At 41.9% G+C, this 17,864-nt stretch overlaps 1 protein-coding gene across 1 annotated transcript in view; it reads left to right on the forward strand.

The window, feature by feature from the left end:
• Nucleotides 1-15,974, forward strand: part of CDK5RAP1 (CDK5 regulatory subunit associated protein 1) — a 42,758-nt gene extending 26,784 nt beyond the window's left edge. Inside the window, 2 exon segments of the mRNA XM_060124396.1 lie at nt 11,082-11,222; nt 15,709-15,974. Of these exon segments, the coding sequence (XP_059980379.1) occupies nt 11,082-11,222; nt 15,709-15,789 (222 nt within the window). The 3' untranslated portion in view covers nt 15,790-15,974.
• The last annotated feature ends 1,890 nt before the right edge of the window (nt 15,975-17,864 follow it).

A 17,864-nucleotide genomic window follows, 5' to 3' on the forward strand; every position in this document is an offset into this window, starting at 1 on the left:
TCTCTTCCCTCTTGCGTCTCCCTCCCTCCCACCCTCCTTATCCCACCCTTCTAGGTGGTCTCAAAGCACCGAGCTGATCTCCCTGTGCTATGCAGCTGCTTCCCACTAGCTATCTATTTTACATTTGGTAGTGTACATATGTCCATGTGACTCTCTCACTTTGTCACAGCTTACCCTTCCCCCTCCCCATATCCTCAAGTCCATTCTCTAGTAGTTCTGTGTCTTTATTCCTGTCTTATCCCTAGGTTCTTCATGACTTTTTTTTTTCTTTCTTAAATTCCATATATATGTGTTAGCATACGGTATTTGTCTTTCTCTTTCTGACTTACTTCACTCTGTATGACAGACTGTAGGTCCATCCACCTCATTACAACTAGCTCAATTTCGTTTCTTTTTATGGCCGAGTAATATTCCATTGTATATATGTGCCACATCTTCTTTATCCATTCATCTGATGATGGACACTTAGGTTGTTTCCATCTCCTGGCTATTGTAAATAGAGCTGCAATGAACATTTTGGTACATGACCCTTTTTGAATTATGGTTTTCTCAGGGTATATGCCCAGTAGTGGCATTGCTGGGTCATATGGTAGTTCTATTTGTAGTTTTTTAAGGAACCTCCATACTGTTCTCCATAGTGGTTGTACCAATTCACATTCCCACCAGCAGTGCAAGAGTGTTCCGTTTTCTCCACACCCTCTCCAGCATTTATTGTTTCTAGATTTTTTGATGATGGCCATTCTGATGGGTGTAAGATGATATCTCATTGTAGTTTTGATTTGCATTTCTCTAATGATTAATGATGTTGAGCATTCTTTCATGTGTTTGTTGGCAGTCTGTGTATCTTCTTTGGAGAAATGTCTGTTTAGGTCTTCTGCCCATTTTTGGATTGGGTTGTTTGTTTTTTTGTTATTGAGCTGCATGAGCTGCTTGTAAATTTTGGAGATTAATCCTTTGTCAGTTGCTTCATTTGCAAATATTTTCTCCCATTCTGATGGTTGTCTTTTGGTCTTGTTTATGGTTTCCTTTGCTGTGCAAAAGCTTTGAAGTTTCATTAGGTCCCATTTGTTTATTTTTATTTCCATTTCTCTAGGAGGTGGGTCAAAAAGGATCTTGCTGTGATTTATGTCATAGAGTGTTCTGCCTATGTTTTCCTCTAAGAGTTTGATAGTTTCTGGCCTTACATTTAGGTCTTTAATCCACTTTGCGCTTATTTTTGTGTATGGTGTTAGGGAGTGATCTAATCTCATACTTTTACATGTAGCTGTCCAGTTTTCCCAGCACCACTTATTGAAGAGGCTGTCCTTTCTCCACTGTACATTCCTGCCTCCTTTATCAAAGATAAGATGACCATATGTGTGTGGGTTTATCTCTGGGCTTTCTATCCTGTTCCATTGATCTATATTTCTGTTTTTTGTGCTAGTACCATACTGTCTTGATTACTGTAGCTTTGTAGCATAGTCTGAAGTCAGGGAGCCTGATTCCTGCAGCTCCGTTTTTCGTTCTCAAGATTGCTTTGGCTATTCGGGTTCTTTTGTGTTTCCATACAAATTGTGAAATTTTTTGTTCTAGTTCTGTGAAAAATGCCAGTGGTAGTTTGAATAGGGATTGCATTGAATCTGTAGATTGCTTTGGGTAGTAGAGTCGTTTTCACAATGTTGATTCTTCCAATCCAAGAACATGGTATATCTCTCCATCTATTTGTATCATCTTTAATTTCTTTCATCAGTGTCTTATAATTTTCTGCATACAGGTCTTTTGTCTCCTTAGGTAGGTTTATTCCTAGATATTTTATTCTTTTTGTTGCAATGGTAAATGGGAGTGTTTTCTTGATTTCACTTTCACATTTTTCATCATTCGTGTATAGGAATGCCAGAGATTTCTGTGCATTAATTTTGTATCCTGCTACTCTACCAAATTCATTGATTAGCTCTAGTAGTTTTCTGGTAGCGTCTTTAGGATTCTCTATGTATAGTATCATGTCATCTGCAAACAGTGACAGCTTTACTTCTTCTTTTCTGATTTGGATTCCTTTTATTTCCTTTTCTTCTCTGATTGCTGTGGCTAAAACTTCCAAAGCCGTGTTGAATAATAGTGGTGAGAGTGGGCAACCTTGCCTTGTTCCTGATCTTAGTGGAAATGCTTTCAGTTTTTCACCATTGAGGATGATGTTGGCTGTGGGTTTGTCATATATGGCCTTTATTACGTTGAGGAAAGTTCCCTCTATGCCTACTTTCTGGAGGGTTTTTATCATAAATAGGTGTTGAATTTTGTTGAAAGCTTTCTCTGCATCTATTGAGATGACCATATGGTTTTTCTCCTTCAGTTTGTTAATATGGTATATCACATTGATTGATGTGCGTATATTGAAGAATCCTTGCATTCCTGGAATAAACCCCACTTGATCATGGTGTATGATCCTTTTAATGTGTTGTTGCATTGTGTTTGCTAGTATTTTGTTGAGAGGATTTTTGCATCTATGTTCATCAGTGATATTGGCCTGTGGTTTTCTTTCTTTGTGACATCCTTGTCTGGTTTTGGTGTCAGGGTGATGGTGGCCTCGTAGAATGAGTTTGGGAGTGTTCCTCCCTCTGCTATATTTTGGAAGAGTTTGTGAAGGATAGGTGTTAGCTCTTCTCTAAATGTTTGATAGAATTCATCTGTGAAGCCATCTGGTCCTGGGCTTTTGTTTGTTGGAAGATTTTTAATCACAGTTTCAATTTCAATGCTTATGATTGGTCTGTTCATATTTTCTATTTCTTCCTGATTCAGTCTTGGCAGGTTGTGCATTTCTAAGAATTTGTCCATTTCTTCCAGGTTGTCCATTTTATTGGCATAGAGTTGCTTGTAGTAACCTCTCATGATCTTTTGTATTTCTGCAGTGTCAGTTGTTACTTCTTTTTCATTTCTAATTCTATTGATTTGAGTCTTCTCCCTTTTTTTCTTGATGAGTCTGGCTAATGGTTTATCAATTTTGTTTATCTTCTCAAAGAACTAGCTTTTAGTTTTATTGATCTTTGCTATCTTTTCCTTCACTTCTTTTTCATTTATTTCTGATCTAATCTTTATGATTTCTTTCTTTCTGCTAACTTCGGGTTTTTTTTGTTCTTCTTTCTCTAATTGCTTTAGGCGCAAGGTTAGGTTGTTTATTCGAGATGTTTCCTGTTTCTTAAGGTAGGATTGTATGGCTATAAACTTCCCTCTTAGAACTGCTTTTGCTGCATCCTATAGGTTTTGGGTTGTCATGTCTCCATTGTTATTTGTTTCTAGGTATTTTTTGATTTCCTCTTTGATTTCTTCAGTGATCACTTCGTTATTAAATACTGTATTGTTTAGCCTCCATGTGTTTGTATTTTTTACAGATCTTTTCCTGTAATTGATATCTAGCGTGTGGTCAGAAAAGATACTTGATACAATTTCAATTTTCTTAAATTTACCAAGGCTTGATTTGTGACCCAAGATATGATCTATCCTGGAGAATGTTCCATGAGCACTTGAGAAAAATGTGTATTCTGTTGTTTTTGGATGGAATGTCCTATAAATATCAATTAAGTCCATATTGTTTAATGTATCATTTAAAGCTTGTGTTTCCTTAATCTATTTTCATTTTGGATGATCTGTCCATTGGTGAAAGTGGGGTGTTAAAGTCCCCTACTATGAATGTGTTACTGTCGATTTCCCGTTTTATGGCTGTTAGTATTTGCCTTATGTATTGAGGTGCTCCTATGTTGGGTGCATAAATATTTACAGTTGTTATATCTTCTTCTTGGATTGATCCCTTGATCATTATGTAGTGTCCTTCTTTGTGTCTTCTAATAGTCTTTATTTTAAAGTCTGTTTTGTCTGATATGAGAATTGCTACTCCAGCTTTCTTTTGGTTTCCATTTGCATGGAATATCTTTATCCATCCACTCACTTTCAGTCTGTATGTGTCTCTAGGTCTGAAGTGGGTCTCTTGTAGACAGCATATATATGGGTCTTGTTTTTGTATCCATTCAGCCAGTCTGTGTCTTTTGGTGGGAGCATTTAATCCATTTACATTTAAGGTAGTTATCGATATGTATGTTCCTATTCCCATTTTCTTAATTGTTTTGGGTTTGTTATTATAGGTCTTTTCCTTCTCTTGTGTTTCTTGCCTAGAGAAGATCCTTTAGCCTTTGTTGTAAAGCTGGTGTGGTGGTGCTGAACTCTCTCAGCTTTTGCTTGTCTGTAAAGGTTTTAACCTTTCCATCAAATCTGAATGAGATCCTTGCTGGGTAGAGTAATCTTGTTGTAGGTTTTTCTCCTTCATCACTTTAAATATGTCCTGCCAGTCCCTTCTGGCTTGCAGAGTTTCTGCTGAAAAATCAGCTGTTAACCTTATGGGGATTCCCTTGTGTGTTATTTGTTGTTTTTCCCTTGCTGCTTTTAATATGTTTTCTTTGTATTTAACTTTTGACAGTTTGATTAATATGTGTCTTGGCGTGTTTCTCCTTGGATTTATCCTGTATGGGACTCTCTGTGCTTCCTGGACTTGATTAACTATTTCCTTTCTGATATTAGGGAAGTTTTCAACTATAATCTCTTCAAATATTTTCTCAGTCCCTTTCTTTTTCTCTTCTTCTGGAACCCCTATAATTCGAATGTTGGTGCATTTAATGTTGTCCCAGAGGTCTCTGAGACTGTCCTCAGTTCTTTTCATTCTTTTTTCTTTATTCTGCTCTGCAGTAGTTATTTCCACTATTTTATCTTCCGGGTCACTTATCCGTTCTTCTGCCTCAGTTATTCTGCTATTGATCCCTGCTTGAGTATTTTTCATTTCATTTATTGTGTTGTTCATCATTGTTTGTTTCATCTTTTGTTCTTCTAGGTCATTGTTAAATGTTTCTTGTATTTTCTCTATTCTATTTCCAAGATTTTGGATCATCTTTACTATCATTATTCTGAATTCTTTTTCAGGTAGACTGCCTATTTCCTCTTCATTTGTTAGGTCTGGTGGGTTTTCATCTTGCTCCTTCATCTGCTGTGTGTTTTTCTGTCTTCTCATTTTGCTTATCTTACTGTGTTTGGGGTCTCCTTTTTGCAGGCTGCAGGTTCGTAATTTCCGTTGTTTTTGGTGTCTGTCCCCAGTGGCTAAAGGTGGTTCAGTGGGTTGTGTAGACTTCCTGGTGGAGGGGACTAGTGCCTGTGTTCTGGTGGATGAGGCTGGATCTTGTCTTTCTGGTGGGCAGGTCCACGTCTGGTGGTGTGTTTTGGGGTGTCTGTGGACTTATTATGATTTTAGGCAGCCTCTCTGCAATGGGTGGGGTTGTGTTCCTGTCTTGCTAGTTGTTTGGCATAGGGTGTCCAGCACTGTAGCTTGCTGGTCGTTGAGTGAAGCTGGGTGTTGGTGTTGAGATGGAGATCTCTGGGAGATTTTTGCTGTTTGATATTACGTGGAGCTGGGAGGTCTCTTGTGGACCGGTGTCCTGAAGTTGGCTCTCCCACCTCAGTGGCACAGCACTGACTCCTGCCTTTCATCCACACAGCTCAGAATAAAAGGGAGAAAAAGTAGAAAGAAAGAAAGGAAGGAAGGGAGGGAGGGAGGGAGGGAGGGAGGGAGGAAGGGAGGAAGGGAGGGAGGGAGGGAGGAAGGGAGGGAGGGAGGGAGGAAGGAAGGGAGATAAAATAAAATAAAGTAAGGTAAAATAAAATAGTTATTAAGATAAAAAAATAATTATTAAGAAAAAAAATTTTTTTTAAGTAAAAACAAAAACAGATGGATAGAACCCTAGGACAAATGGTGAAAGCAAAGCTATACAGACAAAATCTCACACAGAAGCATACACATACACACTCACAAAAAGAGGAAAAGGGGAAAAAATAATAAATCTTGCTCTCAAAGTCCACCTCCTCAATTTGGGATGATTCGTTGTCTATTCAGGTATTCCACAGATGCAGGGTACATCAAGTTGATTGTGGAGATTTAATCCGCTGCTCCTGAGGCTGCTGGGAGAGATTTCCCTTTCTCTTCTTTGTTCTCACAGCTCCCGGGGTTCAGCTTTGGATTTGTCCCTGCCTCTGCGTGTAGGTCGCTGGAGGGCGTCTGTTCTTCGCTCAGACCAGACGAGGTTAAAGGAGCCGCTGGTTCGGGGGCTCTGGCTCACTCAGGCCGCGGGGGAAGGAGGGGTACGGAGTGCGGGGCGAGCCTGCGGCGGCAGAGGCTGGCGTGACGTTGCACCAGCCTGAGGCGCGCCGTGCATTCTCCCGGGGAAGTTGTCCCTGGATCCCGGGACCCTGGCAGTGGCGGGCTGCACAGGCTCCCCGGAAGCGAGATGTGGAGAGTGACCTGTGCTCGCACACAGGCTTCTTTGTGGCGGCAGCAGCAGCCTTAGCGTCTCATGCTCGTCTCTGGGGTCCGCACTGTTATCCACGGCTCGCGCCCATCTCTGGAGCTCCTTTAAGCAGCGCTCTTAATCCCCTCTCCTCGCGCACCAGGAAACAAAGAGGGAAGAAAAAGTCTCTTGCCTCTTCGGCAGGTCCAGACTTTTTCCCGGACTCCCTCCCGGGTAGCCGTGGTGCACTAACCCCTTCAGGCTGTGTTCACGCTCTGACGGAAGCCCGAGCCTCAGCTCCCAGCCCCGCCCGCCCCGGCGGGTGAGCCGACTAGCCACTCGGGCTGGTGAGTGCTGGTCGGCACCGATCCCCTGTGCGGAAATCTCTCTGTTTTGCCCTCTGCACCCTTGTTGCTGCGCTCTCTTCCGCGGCTCCGAAGCTTACCCCCTCCGCCACCCGCAGTCTCCGCTCGCTAAGGGGCTTCTAGTGTGTGGAAACCTTTCCTCCTTCACGGCTCCCTCTCACTGGTGCAGGTCCCGTCCCTATTCTTTTGTCTCTGTTTATTCTTTTTTCTTTTGCTCTACCCAGGTACGTGAGGAGTTTCTTGCCTTTGGGGCGGTCTGAGGTCTTCTGCCAGCGTTCAGTAGGTGTTCTGTAGTTGTTGTTCCACGTATAGATGTATTTCTGATGTATCTGTGGGGAGGAAGGTGATCTCCGCGTCTTACTCTTCTGCCATCTTCCCCCTCTCCCTCCCTCCATCTTCCCCTTCTCCCTCCTTCACTTTTTCTTAGGGGAGACTTTCTTTCCTCCAGTCATGGCCAGTTCATTTATTTATTTTGGCTGCTCTGGGCAGCATGTGGGATCTTAGTTCCCCAACCAGGGATCGAACCTGTGCCCCTTGCAGTGGAAATGTGGAGTCTTGAGCACTGGAACACCAGGGAAGTCCCATGGCCAGCTTAAAACACCGGGTTGCTGTATTCAGTGTCAGAGAAGATGATAACGTCTGTATACTGAGCATTTACTATGTGCCAGAAACTGTGTACTTTACAGTCATCAGCACGTTGAGTCCCACCACAGTCCTTGGGGGTAGTGCTGTTATTACCTCACTTTTGTAGATGAAGAAAGGAGGCTCAGAGAAGTAGGAATAACTTCCCCAAGGTCACACAGCTAGTGTGGCAGAGCCAGAATTTGACCCATATCTGTCTCATTCTGTAGCCTATAAGTACCCCCCCCCCACCTTTTCAAATTATGGAGAATCTAAAAAAAAAAAAAATAGGTATAGAGAGGATAGTGAATGCCCACGTACCCATTAACCAGCCTCAGCAATTTGTTAATACAGTGTTAATCATGGCTGATCTTGTTTCATCTCTACTGCCCCCACTGAGTTGTTTTGAAGCAAGTACAAGACATATATTATTTTGTCAGTAATTATTTCAGTATATATCTCTAAAAGATGACTCTTTTCTAAAATAGACATAATGTGACTATCATATTTGAAATAATTGACAGTAGTTTCTTAATATTATCAAATATGTAGTTGATGTTCCAATTTCCCTCTTTGTCTTATAAATGTTCTTTTATGGTTGGTTTGTTCAAATCACGGAACATGAACACTCTCTCTTTTAAAAAATTTATTGTAAAACAATCGCAAACTTGTAGAAAAGTAGCAGTATAGTACTTTTTTCTTTGAAGCTTTTGAGAGTAAGTTGCCCTGGTGCCCCCAATTCCCCAAATACTGCAGTGTGTATTTTGTGCAAACAGAAGCATTCTCCTGTACAACTGTAGTACAACCATCAGAATCAGAAAATTAAGCTTGTTAGATTACTACCATCCAGTCCTTAGACCCCCATTTAAATTCTCCACTTGGCTCAGAACTGTCATTTATAAGAAAAAGATTTAGTTTAGTATTACATGTTGTGTTAGTTGTCATTTTATCACTTTTTAGAAATTTGATGTGTCTTGGCATGGCTTTCTTTGTGTTTTGTTTGGGATATGTTGAGGCTACTTAGTTTGTGAGTTTATAATTTTCATCAAATTTGGAAAACTTTCATTTACTATTCTTCAGATATTTTTTCTGTACTCCTCCTTCCTGCCACCCGTCGCCTGCCCCCTGTCTCTTCTCTCCTTCTCCAGTCACCTATATGTCCAACCACTTGATATTGTGTCATAGGACACTGAGGCTGTTTAGTTTTTTTTCTCTTTTTTATATCTGTGCTTCATTTTAAATAGTTTCTATTTTTCTGTCTTCAGGTTCATTATTCTTTTCTTTGGCAGTGTCTCATTTGCTATTATGTATTGAATTAAAAATTTTAGATCATATATTTTTCATCTCTGTAATTTACATTTGGTTTTTTTAAAATATCTTCTGCTTCTCTTCTGTGTTCTTGTTTTCTTTTGAAACTTAGTATTTGAGCCTAATTATAATAGCTGGTTTAATATCTTTGTGATAATTCCATCACTGCTATCATTTCTAGGTCTGTTTCTATTGACTGACTTTTTTTTTTTTTTTTTTTTTTGTGGTACGCAGGCCTCTCACTGTTGTGGCCTCTCCCGTTGCAGAGCACAGGCTCCAGATGCGCAGGCTCAGCGGCCATGGCTTACGGGCCTAGCCGCGCTGTGGCATGTGGGATCTTCCTGGACCAGGGCATGAACCCGTGTCCCCTGCATCGGCAGGCGGACTCTCAATCACTGAGCCACCAGGGAAGCCCCTACTGACTGACTTTTCTCTTGATTATGAGTCACATTTTTCTGCTTCTAGGCATATCTAGTGATTTTTGATTGGATGTTGGACATTATGTTGTCAGACATTATCTTTGAGTGTCTGGGTTTTGTGTTGGGCTTTGTTCTGATAAGCAGTTTTGTTACTTGTCGTTTGTAGTTTTGTTTGATCCTTTCAAGGTTTTTTTTTTTTTAATTGGGGTATAGTTGCTTTACAATGTTGTTAGTTTCTGTTGTACAACGAAGTGAATCAGCTATATGTATACATATATCCTCTCCCTCTTGGACTTCTCTCCTACCGCCCACCCCTATCCCACCCATCTAGGTTATCACAGAGCACTGAGCTGAGCTCCCTGTGCTATACAGCAGGTTCCCACTAGCTATCTGTTTTACACATGGTAGTGTATATATCAATGCTAATCTCCCAGTTCATCTCACCCTCCCCTTCCCCCCTGTGCCCACATGTCCATTCTCTATGTCTGCCTCTCTGTTCCTGCCCTGCAGATAGGTTCATCTGTACCATTTTTCTAGATTCCACACATCACACTGGTCAGAATGGCCATCAAGTCTTGTTTTTAATCTTTGCTAGAAAAATTTTTTTATTCTAGGGATAGTTTAGTCTTAGTACTACTTATGGCTCTTCTAGAGTTGTTACTGCATATCCCAAGGAATCAGTGAGGACTATTTGGTGGTAGGTCAGATGATTCATAGCCCTTTGTGAGATCTGGGAGCTAACCAGCTGGCAGTTCCCAGGTTACTTTCTTTGTCTGACATCATGGATTTTTGCTCCACACAGGGACGTATTATTATTCAGCAAAGACTCAGAGGGCCGCTATGCACATTTCTACAGCTCTTTTTCTGCTTAGCTCCCTCCTCTCTCGAACTTGCTCCACAATTTCCAGCTATTGCAGGCTCCCTGGACTTTGATCCAACTTTCCTCAATTCAGAGAACCACCATGCTCTGCCTTGAGATCTCCCTCCCCGCTTTGCATTCTCTGGTCTGGCACATGTCTTCTGGTAGAACGCAGGGGTGATTGAAGGGCTCACCCCATTTGTTTTCCTTCTCTTGGGGATCATAGTTTTGCAAATCTGTTGTCCAGTATCTGAAAATAGATGTCTCATATATTTTGTCCAGTTTCTGGTTATTTAAGGCCTGAGGATAAATTTGGTTTTTGTCACTTCATCATGATTGGAGCAGAAAGACTTGGGTATGTTCTGGAAATTAATACCATCATACTGGTTTTAGTATTCTCCTGGCCCAGTCTTTTGCATGTTGTGATGGAGACTCTGGCTTCCAGTCTGCCTATTCACTGGGACAAGTAACCCAGGCCAGACAACCCCAGAACATTCCTGAGACTATGAGAGTCTGAAACTATGAGACTCTGTGAAGTGAGAGTCCTTTTGCCAAGTGTATCACCCCTATGTCCTTGGCATCAGGCCTGTTGGAGGTCCATTCCCGCAAAAGGTAATTTTGTAATCAAAGACTCGTTGATTGAATCATATATTATATTGTCAGAAAATTTTATTGAGCTTCTGTTGTGTGCTATTTACTGCCCTTGTTGGTGAAGCAGCAGTAAAGCACTTAGTCTTGTGATTCCTTGGTTAAGAAATGCTCTATGGGGACTTCCCTGGTGGCACAGTGTTAAGAATCTGCCTGCCAATGCAGGGGACATGGGTTCGAGCTCTGGTCCGGGAAGATCCCACATGCTGCAGAGCAGCTAAGCCCGTGCACCACAACTACTGAGCCTGCACTCTAGAGCCCGCAAGCCACAACTACTGAAGCCCCGTGTGCCTAGAGCCTGTGCTCTGAAGCAAGAGAAGCCACCGCAATGAGAAGCCCACTGCAACGAAGAGTAGCCCCCACTTGCTGCAACTAGAGAAAGCCCGCACGTAGCAGCAAAGACCCAATGCAGCCAAAAATAAATAACTAAATAATTAAAAAAAAAAAAAGAGGTACCATACTTAAGAAAAAAAAGAAATGCTCTATGGGTCAGACCCCTGGGGATCTGAGACAGACCAAGAACTGATGACTGTGACAGACTCATAACCTCTCCTCTGTTCTTTTGCAGCTCAGTAAACGCTCTGCCACTGACCTGTATGGCCGGAATGATGGAAACCTTAAGGTGATCTTTCCTGATGTAGCGATGGAGGATGTCACTAACCCTGGGCTTAGGGTCCAAGCCCAGCCTGGGGACTATGTGCTGGTGAAGGTAAGGTATCCTTTTGCACTGTTGACTTGCACTGTGAAGTGGGTATTGGATTGGATAATTTGGGGGAATGAAATTTTTTTCTGGAGAAATTCTTTAGTAAAATAAAAATCTCTTCTCAACCTGACCAATGGAAGGGCACTTGAATTGAATTTTAGCCTGCTCCAAACTAGGCTTTTTGTTTTTCTTCTCTCCTGCCCTGAAAGGGTTCTTTCTGGGAATTTGGTGAGGTTGGAATACATAGTGGCAAGTAGTTTCCTGCTGCAGAGAGGCCAGGAAGTGTAAGTGATTTTAAGTGAGTTGATAGTTCTCTCTGTCAGAGATCAGCATGCCCTTCAAGGTCTCTGATGCTGCAGGCATCCCTAACTTACGTGTGCTCCAGTTTCCTGCATCCCTTCCCTGGACTAACAGGTCTAGTTGAATGGCTGTGGGATTTTCCCTTTCTCCCTCTCCCCATTTCACTGAGGATATTCCTCATTTCTTCCCTCCTTCATGAGTTTCTTCCTTCTTCTTTTTCTTCCTACACTACCACAGGTCTGCTACTGCCATCTTCCTTTTTTTCCTCATGTCCACTTTGCCCCAGAGCCAGAGACTGGCAGGACACGTACTGATGAGGTGGGCAGGAGTAAGACCACTTTTCCAACACTGAGCTTTGAAGCATCTGCAAAGAGAGAGGTGGCGAGAGGGTGATGCTTCTGCTGATGTTGTTCAGTGTTATGTCCTCCACCCTGTTCCTTAGTGCCTTACCCTCTTCTCTGCTTTCTGTCCTTGCTCTTCATCACCTCCCTCCGGAGTCATGGGAGCCATGGTTCATGGTGTGCAGCTGAGGGAGGCTCATTCCCCTGGCATGTAACTTCTGTAGATTGGCCTGGAAATTTACCAGCGCTCAGAACTTTTCTGTTCTGTCCATCTAACAAAAACAATGATTTTTCATGTTGGGAACTTGATGATCCCCTTCCTTTCTGGCCTTGTCCTGACTGGGGATTGTCTTACTTTCAGCATTACCTAGAGATTTCCTAAATGAAGTAATTCCTACTAGGCAACAACATGATTGATCTGGAAACAGTCTCTCATAGGCTCTTCTACTTGTTCATTCTTCCTTTTTGACATTGTCTTGTTTTCTTCTTTGTCTTCTGAATGTTTGCTTCTTTGATTTTCAGTTGCTTTTTCATACCTCTTCCTGTTCTCTTTCTACTATAGATAAGGGTTATTTGCAAGATGAGTTTGGTGGTATGGGTTGTAATGTTAGTATGATATTCTTTTGTAAAATGGAAAAATTCCATTTGTCAAGAAAGATAGAAAGGTGATACTTGGGACTCTTTTTTTGTTCCGATACTTACGTTACTTGGGACTCTTTTGATGCGAAGTGACATAAACCCCACAAGTGAGATTTAGTGAAAGGATCAGAATGAAGGAGAAGATGTGGAACCAGAGGTCTGTTGGATTTTTCTGTCACTTTTCTCATCTTTCTCTACTTAAGAGTCCCCGGGCTGTGCTAGAACCATTTCCTCATAAATTTCATTTTCTTGTCTCCCTTTCTTCTATGGTGCTTATTTGGCTAAACTCCAACCTTGGTGAAAGTGGTTATCTGCTTACTCTGCAGCCGCACCCTAGCAGCTGAACATTGTTGGGGAAGAGCACACAGTTAATCTTTATTACATAGATTAGGTCAGATGATGGGATTGAAAACTCAAAATACGGTGGCTTAAATAAGGTAGGAGTTCTCTTTGTCATAAAAATCTAGATATAGAAGGTCCAGGACTGGTGATTTTGATGGCTCCATGATCACCAAGGGTCTAGGCTCCTTCTGTCTTTTGCTCTGCTGTGTGTGGCCTCCATTCTCAAGGTTACCTTATGATTCAGGTTGGCTGTTCCAGCAGCCATGTCCTAGCTAGTAGCAAGCAGGAAGAAGAAAGGTGAAGGGCTTGTCCTCTTCCTTTTAGGACAGTTTGCAGAAGTTGCACATCCTATTTCCACCATGGTAACATATCACGCCAGGCTGCAAAGAAGCTGAGAAGTGTGGTCTTCATTCTGAATGATAATGTGCCCAGTTAAAAATTGGGAGTTCTGAGGAGTAACTGAGGAAGAACAGGAGAACTGTTGGGGGACAAATAACAGTCTCTTCACATAAACCAACTGCACTCAGTTCACATTCATGCCATAAAACTCAAATGAATGGCGCTGAAATCCTAATCCTACTGTATTTCCCCAGTAAAGTAACTTTTCCACTCTCATTCTCCCTAAATCTTCGCTCACTTATCTAAATCCTAGTCTCAGCTGATGTCTTTGCCTCATATTTCATAGAGAAAATCGATACAATCAGGTGAAATCTCATTGTCTCATCATTATTTCTACCAGCTCACTCACATCTCCACCTGTCCACGCTATCTGCTCACGTGGGACTGTGTAGGAAATGTCTGCGTCTTCTGTCACGCTGCTCCTTGTGCTTTTTGCTTCCATCCATTCACTTCCTCTCCAGATTTGCATTTGTCTCCTTTCTTTCTTGCATCCTAAACTTAATGTGGCCAAAATAGAATGAATTCTTCCCACTTCCCTGCAGCTTTCTTCTTTTCAAGTCTCCTCCATCTCAGCAAGTGGCACCACTCAGTTGCTCAAACTGAAAATATAGGAATCATCCTAGATACTTACTTTCCTGTACTCCCCATCAGTAGTTCATCTGTTTCAGCTCTACCTGTGGAATGTATCTGGGACCTGACCGTTTCTTTCCTTCTCTAAGCCATCATAATTTCTTGGTTGGGAGATTAGAGCAGCCTCCTCACAGGTTTTCTGTTTCTATATTTTGAAAATGAATTATTTATTGAAGCATATCATAAATGTAGAAAATTGCTCACAAGTATACTAGTTGATGAATCATCACAAAGTGACCCTACCCATGTGAATACCACCTGAATTAAGAAACAAAATATTTTCAGAACTCCCCAAACCCCTGTCATGTTCCTACCAGTTACTCTTTTCCCCTGCGTCCTAATTTCTAATACCATAGTTCAGTTTTGCTTGTTTTTGATATAAAATTGAATCATACAGTGTGTGTGTATATATATATATATATTCTTAACATCTTTATTGGAGTATAATTGCTCTAATACAGTGTATATTTTTGATGCATGGATATTGTGCAATTCATCCATGATTATATTTATCCATATTATATGAATATACCACAATTTATATATTGGTCATTTTGGTTGTTTCCAGTTTGGAGCTATTATGAATAGAATTGCTACGACTATGCCTGTGTTTTAGTGCAAGTATATATTCATTTCTATAGGGTATATGGTTTGGAATTGCTGTGTAACAGGGTGTGTATAATAGAAATAGCCAAAATGGTTGTACCAGTTTACACTCCCACCAACAGTACCTGAGAATTTCAGAGGCTTCATATTCCTGTTTCCATTCTTGCCCTCTAGTCGTTCTGCCCCATAGAAGTCAGTGTGACCTTTCTAAATCAGATCACTCACTCATCTGCTTAAGCCCCACAGTGATTTCTCATTGGAGCCAGCATAAAATGCAGGGTGTCCATGGCCTTTTGTGATCTTCCCCAGCTACCTTTCCAACCTCATATGCCCTGTACTCTTTTTATTCTCTTTCCTCTAGTCTTGGTGACCTCCTTTTTGCCCCTCAGACCTAGTTCTAGTGTCAGGGACTGTGCACATGCTGTGTTGCTTAGGAGACTCTTGATTTTTGCCTGGCTGCCTTCTTTTAAACCTTCAAGTTCTCTTAAATGTCATCTCCTTGAGAGGCCCACTGTAGTGCTGAAAGCAGCTTCCCTCTGCCTTGCTTTTTTCACTGTTTACATTAGCCCATTTTATCTTCATAGCACTTTTTAGTGCCTGAAATAATTTTCGTTTGTTTATATATTGTCTGTCTTCTCTTGAAAGCTCTTTTGAGGGTAGGAAAAACATGTTTTATTCTTCTTGATATCTCTAGCACGTAGGACAATTTCTAGAACACAATAGGCACTAAATAAATATTTACTAATGGACTGACTCATTCTTATGGTCAGAAATGAGGCCTCTGGTAATTTTGGGGGTCACATGCTTTCAGCTCTCAATTAGAGAAAAAAGAGAGCCTTTCTCACCAAATATTGGCCATAAATATCTTAAGGAGGAATTTGACTGGTACAGCCTGGATCACAGCTTACCTCTGGGATTAGGAGGGGCAGGGTCTGTGATAGGCAGCTCACACCTGAACTTTATGGTTGCCTCTGGGGAGAAGCCGTCTCCCAAGAGAAAAGGGAGAAGTGGCTGTTTGGGAATGACCTATTTTGGACTTCTTAACTTATATGCATTAGCATTGTATCAAACGTCTCTTCCTCTAAGCATTGGGGGCACAGAGGAACCATGCAGTCTCTGCTGGCCTGTTATCTCCATTAGATTCCTTTTGGTGGCCTCTCCTCTGGATGATTCACATTAAGTCCCTGTAGTTCAGTCCTGGTTACCTTGCCTTCTTCTGACTGGTTTTCTTTCAGATCACCTCAGCCAGCTCTCAGACACTTAAAGGACATGTTCTCTGCAGGACCACTCTGAAGGACTCTGCAGCATATTGCTGACCTGAGTGGTTGGCCTCTCATTCCTTCCCAGCAGGAAGAGAGATATGACTGGTCACTAATGAAAGAGGTAATGAAGCTTTGGAGACAAGCTGTAAGTGGTGAAGCAACTTTCTATGAAATGGAAAATGCATTTCTTTGCTCCTTTGTGAACAGCTTTTACAGTCATTAAATTTACCTAAACTAAAGTGGTCCCTTTTTATCTACTTTTACTTCATTTTTGCCTTGGTTAGTGTCTCTGAGATTTTCCCTATAGTTTCTGGATTAAGTGTTTCCCAGCCCGATTTCTACCAGAAAACCTCTCTGGTTTTCTCCCATGTACCCTAGGAATTAGAGACTGAAGGGGAGGCGAAGGTGGAGAGAACCATTTGCTTAGCAAAAACTGCTCTAGATCTTTCTAACATTTTGGTTTGATAACATTGACTTAGCTGCCTGTCTCCTCACTTTATTCTCATATTTTACCTGAGAATTTCCCTCATGGACCCCTTTTTTAGCCTGTCAGTTCATTCTTTTTTTTTTTTTTTTTTTGCGGTACGCGGGCCTCTCACTGTTGCGGCCCCTCCCGCTGCAGAGCACAGGCTCCGGACGCGCAGGCTCAGCGGCCATGGCTCACGGGACCAGCCGCTCCGCAGCATGTGGGATCTTCCCGGACTGGGGCACAAACCCGTGTCCCCCCGCATCAGCAGGCGGACTCTCAACCACTGCGCCACCAGGGAAGCCCCTGTCAGTTCATTCTTTACCTTCAGGTCTGACAGCACTTGGAGTTTAGAAAGCATCATTACCTTATAGTAGGCTCTGAGGAGTCATTTTTGGCCCATTCACTACCAAGATTATGTCATTCTGTGGGGATCATGAAAAAAAAAATCCAAAAGATGGTAGTGTAGAATATTTGGAGTCAGAAGGACTTTCGTTGAATTCCCCACTCCATTGCTTCAGAGTTGTGTGAACTTGAGTAGTTACTTTATTATTCTTGTGTGCCTTGATTTTCTCTTGTGACATGGGGATAATAAAAAAATGCTTATCTCATATGGAGTTCAGTGAGATTATACTTGTAAAGAATTTAGCACTGTTTATGGAACATAGTAAATTTTTTTTTTTTTTAGTTTATTTATTTATTTATTTTTGGCTGTGTTGGATCCTCGTTGCTGTGCGTGGGCTTTCTCTAGTTGCGGTGAGAGGGGGCTACTCTTCGTTGCGGTGCGTGGGCTTGCAGTGGCTTCTCTTGTTGCGGAGCACGGGCTCTAGGCGCACGGGCTTCAGTAGTTGTGGCTCGTGGACTCTAGAGCTCAGGCTCAGTAGTTGTGGCGCATGGGCTTAGTTGCTCTGCGGCATGAGGGATCTTCCCGGGCCAGGGCTCGAACCCGTGTCCCCTGCACTGGCAGGCGGATTCTTAACCACTGCGCCACCAGGGAAGCCCCCATAGTAAAATCTTAACAAATGAGAGTGATCATTGAAAGATTTTGCTTCTAAAACAGACTGTGTATATTAAGATATGCTGAGGCTTTTATTGTGTGTCTGGCTATGATCTCCTTTGACCCCTTCCACTGACCTGCATGGTAGCCTTTGGGAATCTCAGGCCAGGAACATCTTCCTCACCTGTCGGTATGGCTTGAGGGGGTTGATTTCTGCCCTCAAGATCCATCTTCTACTCAAGAAATGTTTGTTATGGCTCTTCACCTCAGTTCTTCATTCAAAATATGTGAAAAATTCTTTTTTGGAAATTTTATTTTACTTTTTATGAAAAAGTGAAACATACATGTGGTAAATAATTCAAACAATGCAGTAGGTATCTGTAATTGGTCCGTTTCCTTCCCATCACTTTTTTCTAATCCCCTAGTTCCTTTTTAAAAAGCCAGCACTTGGGACTTCCCTGGTGGTCCAGTGGTTAAGACTCCGCGCTTCCACTGCAGGGGACACGGATTTGATCCTTGGTTGGAACTAAGAGCCCACATGCTGCAGGATGTGGCCCCCCCGCCAAAAAAAAGCCAGCACATTTATCATTTTCTAATATGTCTTTTCAGATATAGTCTCTGTATATATGGTGTTTAGTGTGTGTATTTGTTTCATACAAATGGTTA

Source organism: Lagenorhynchus albirostris, chromosome 15 (genome assembly GCF_949774975.1).
Source record: "Lagenorhynchus albirostris chromosome 15, mLagAlb1.1, whole genome shotgun sequence".
Taxonomy (NCBI): Eukaryota; Metazoa; Chordata; class Mammalia; order Artiodactyla; family Delphinidae; genus Lagenorhynchus; species Lagenorhynchus albirostris.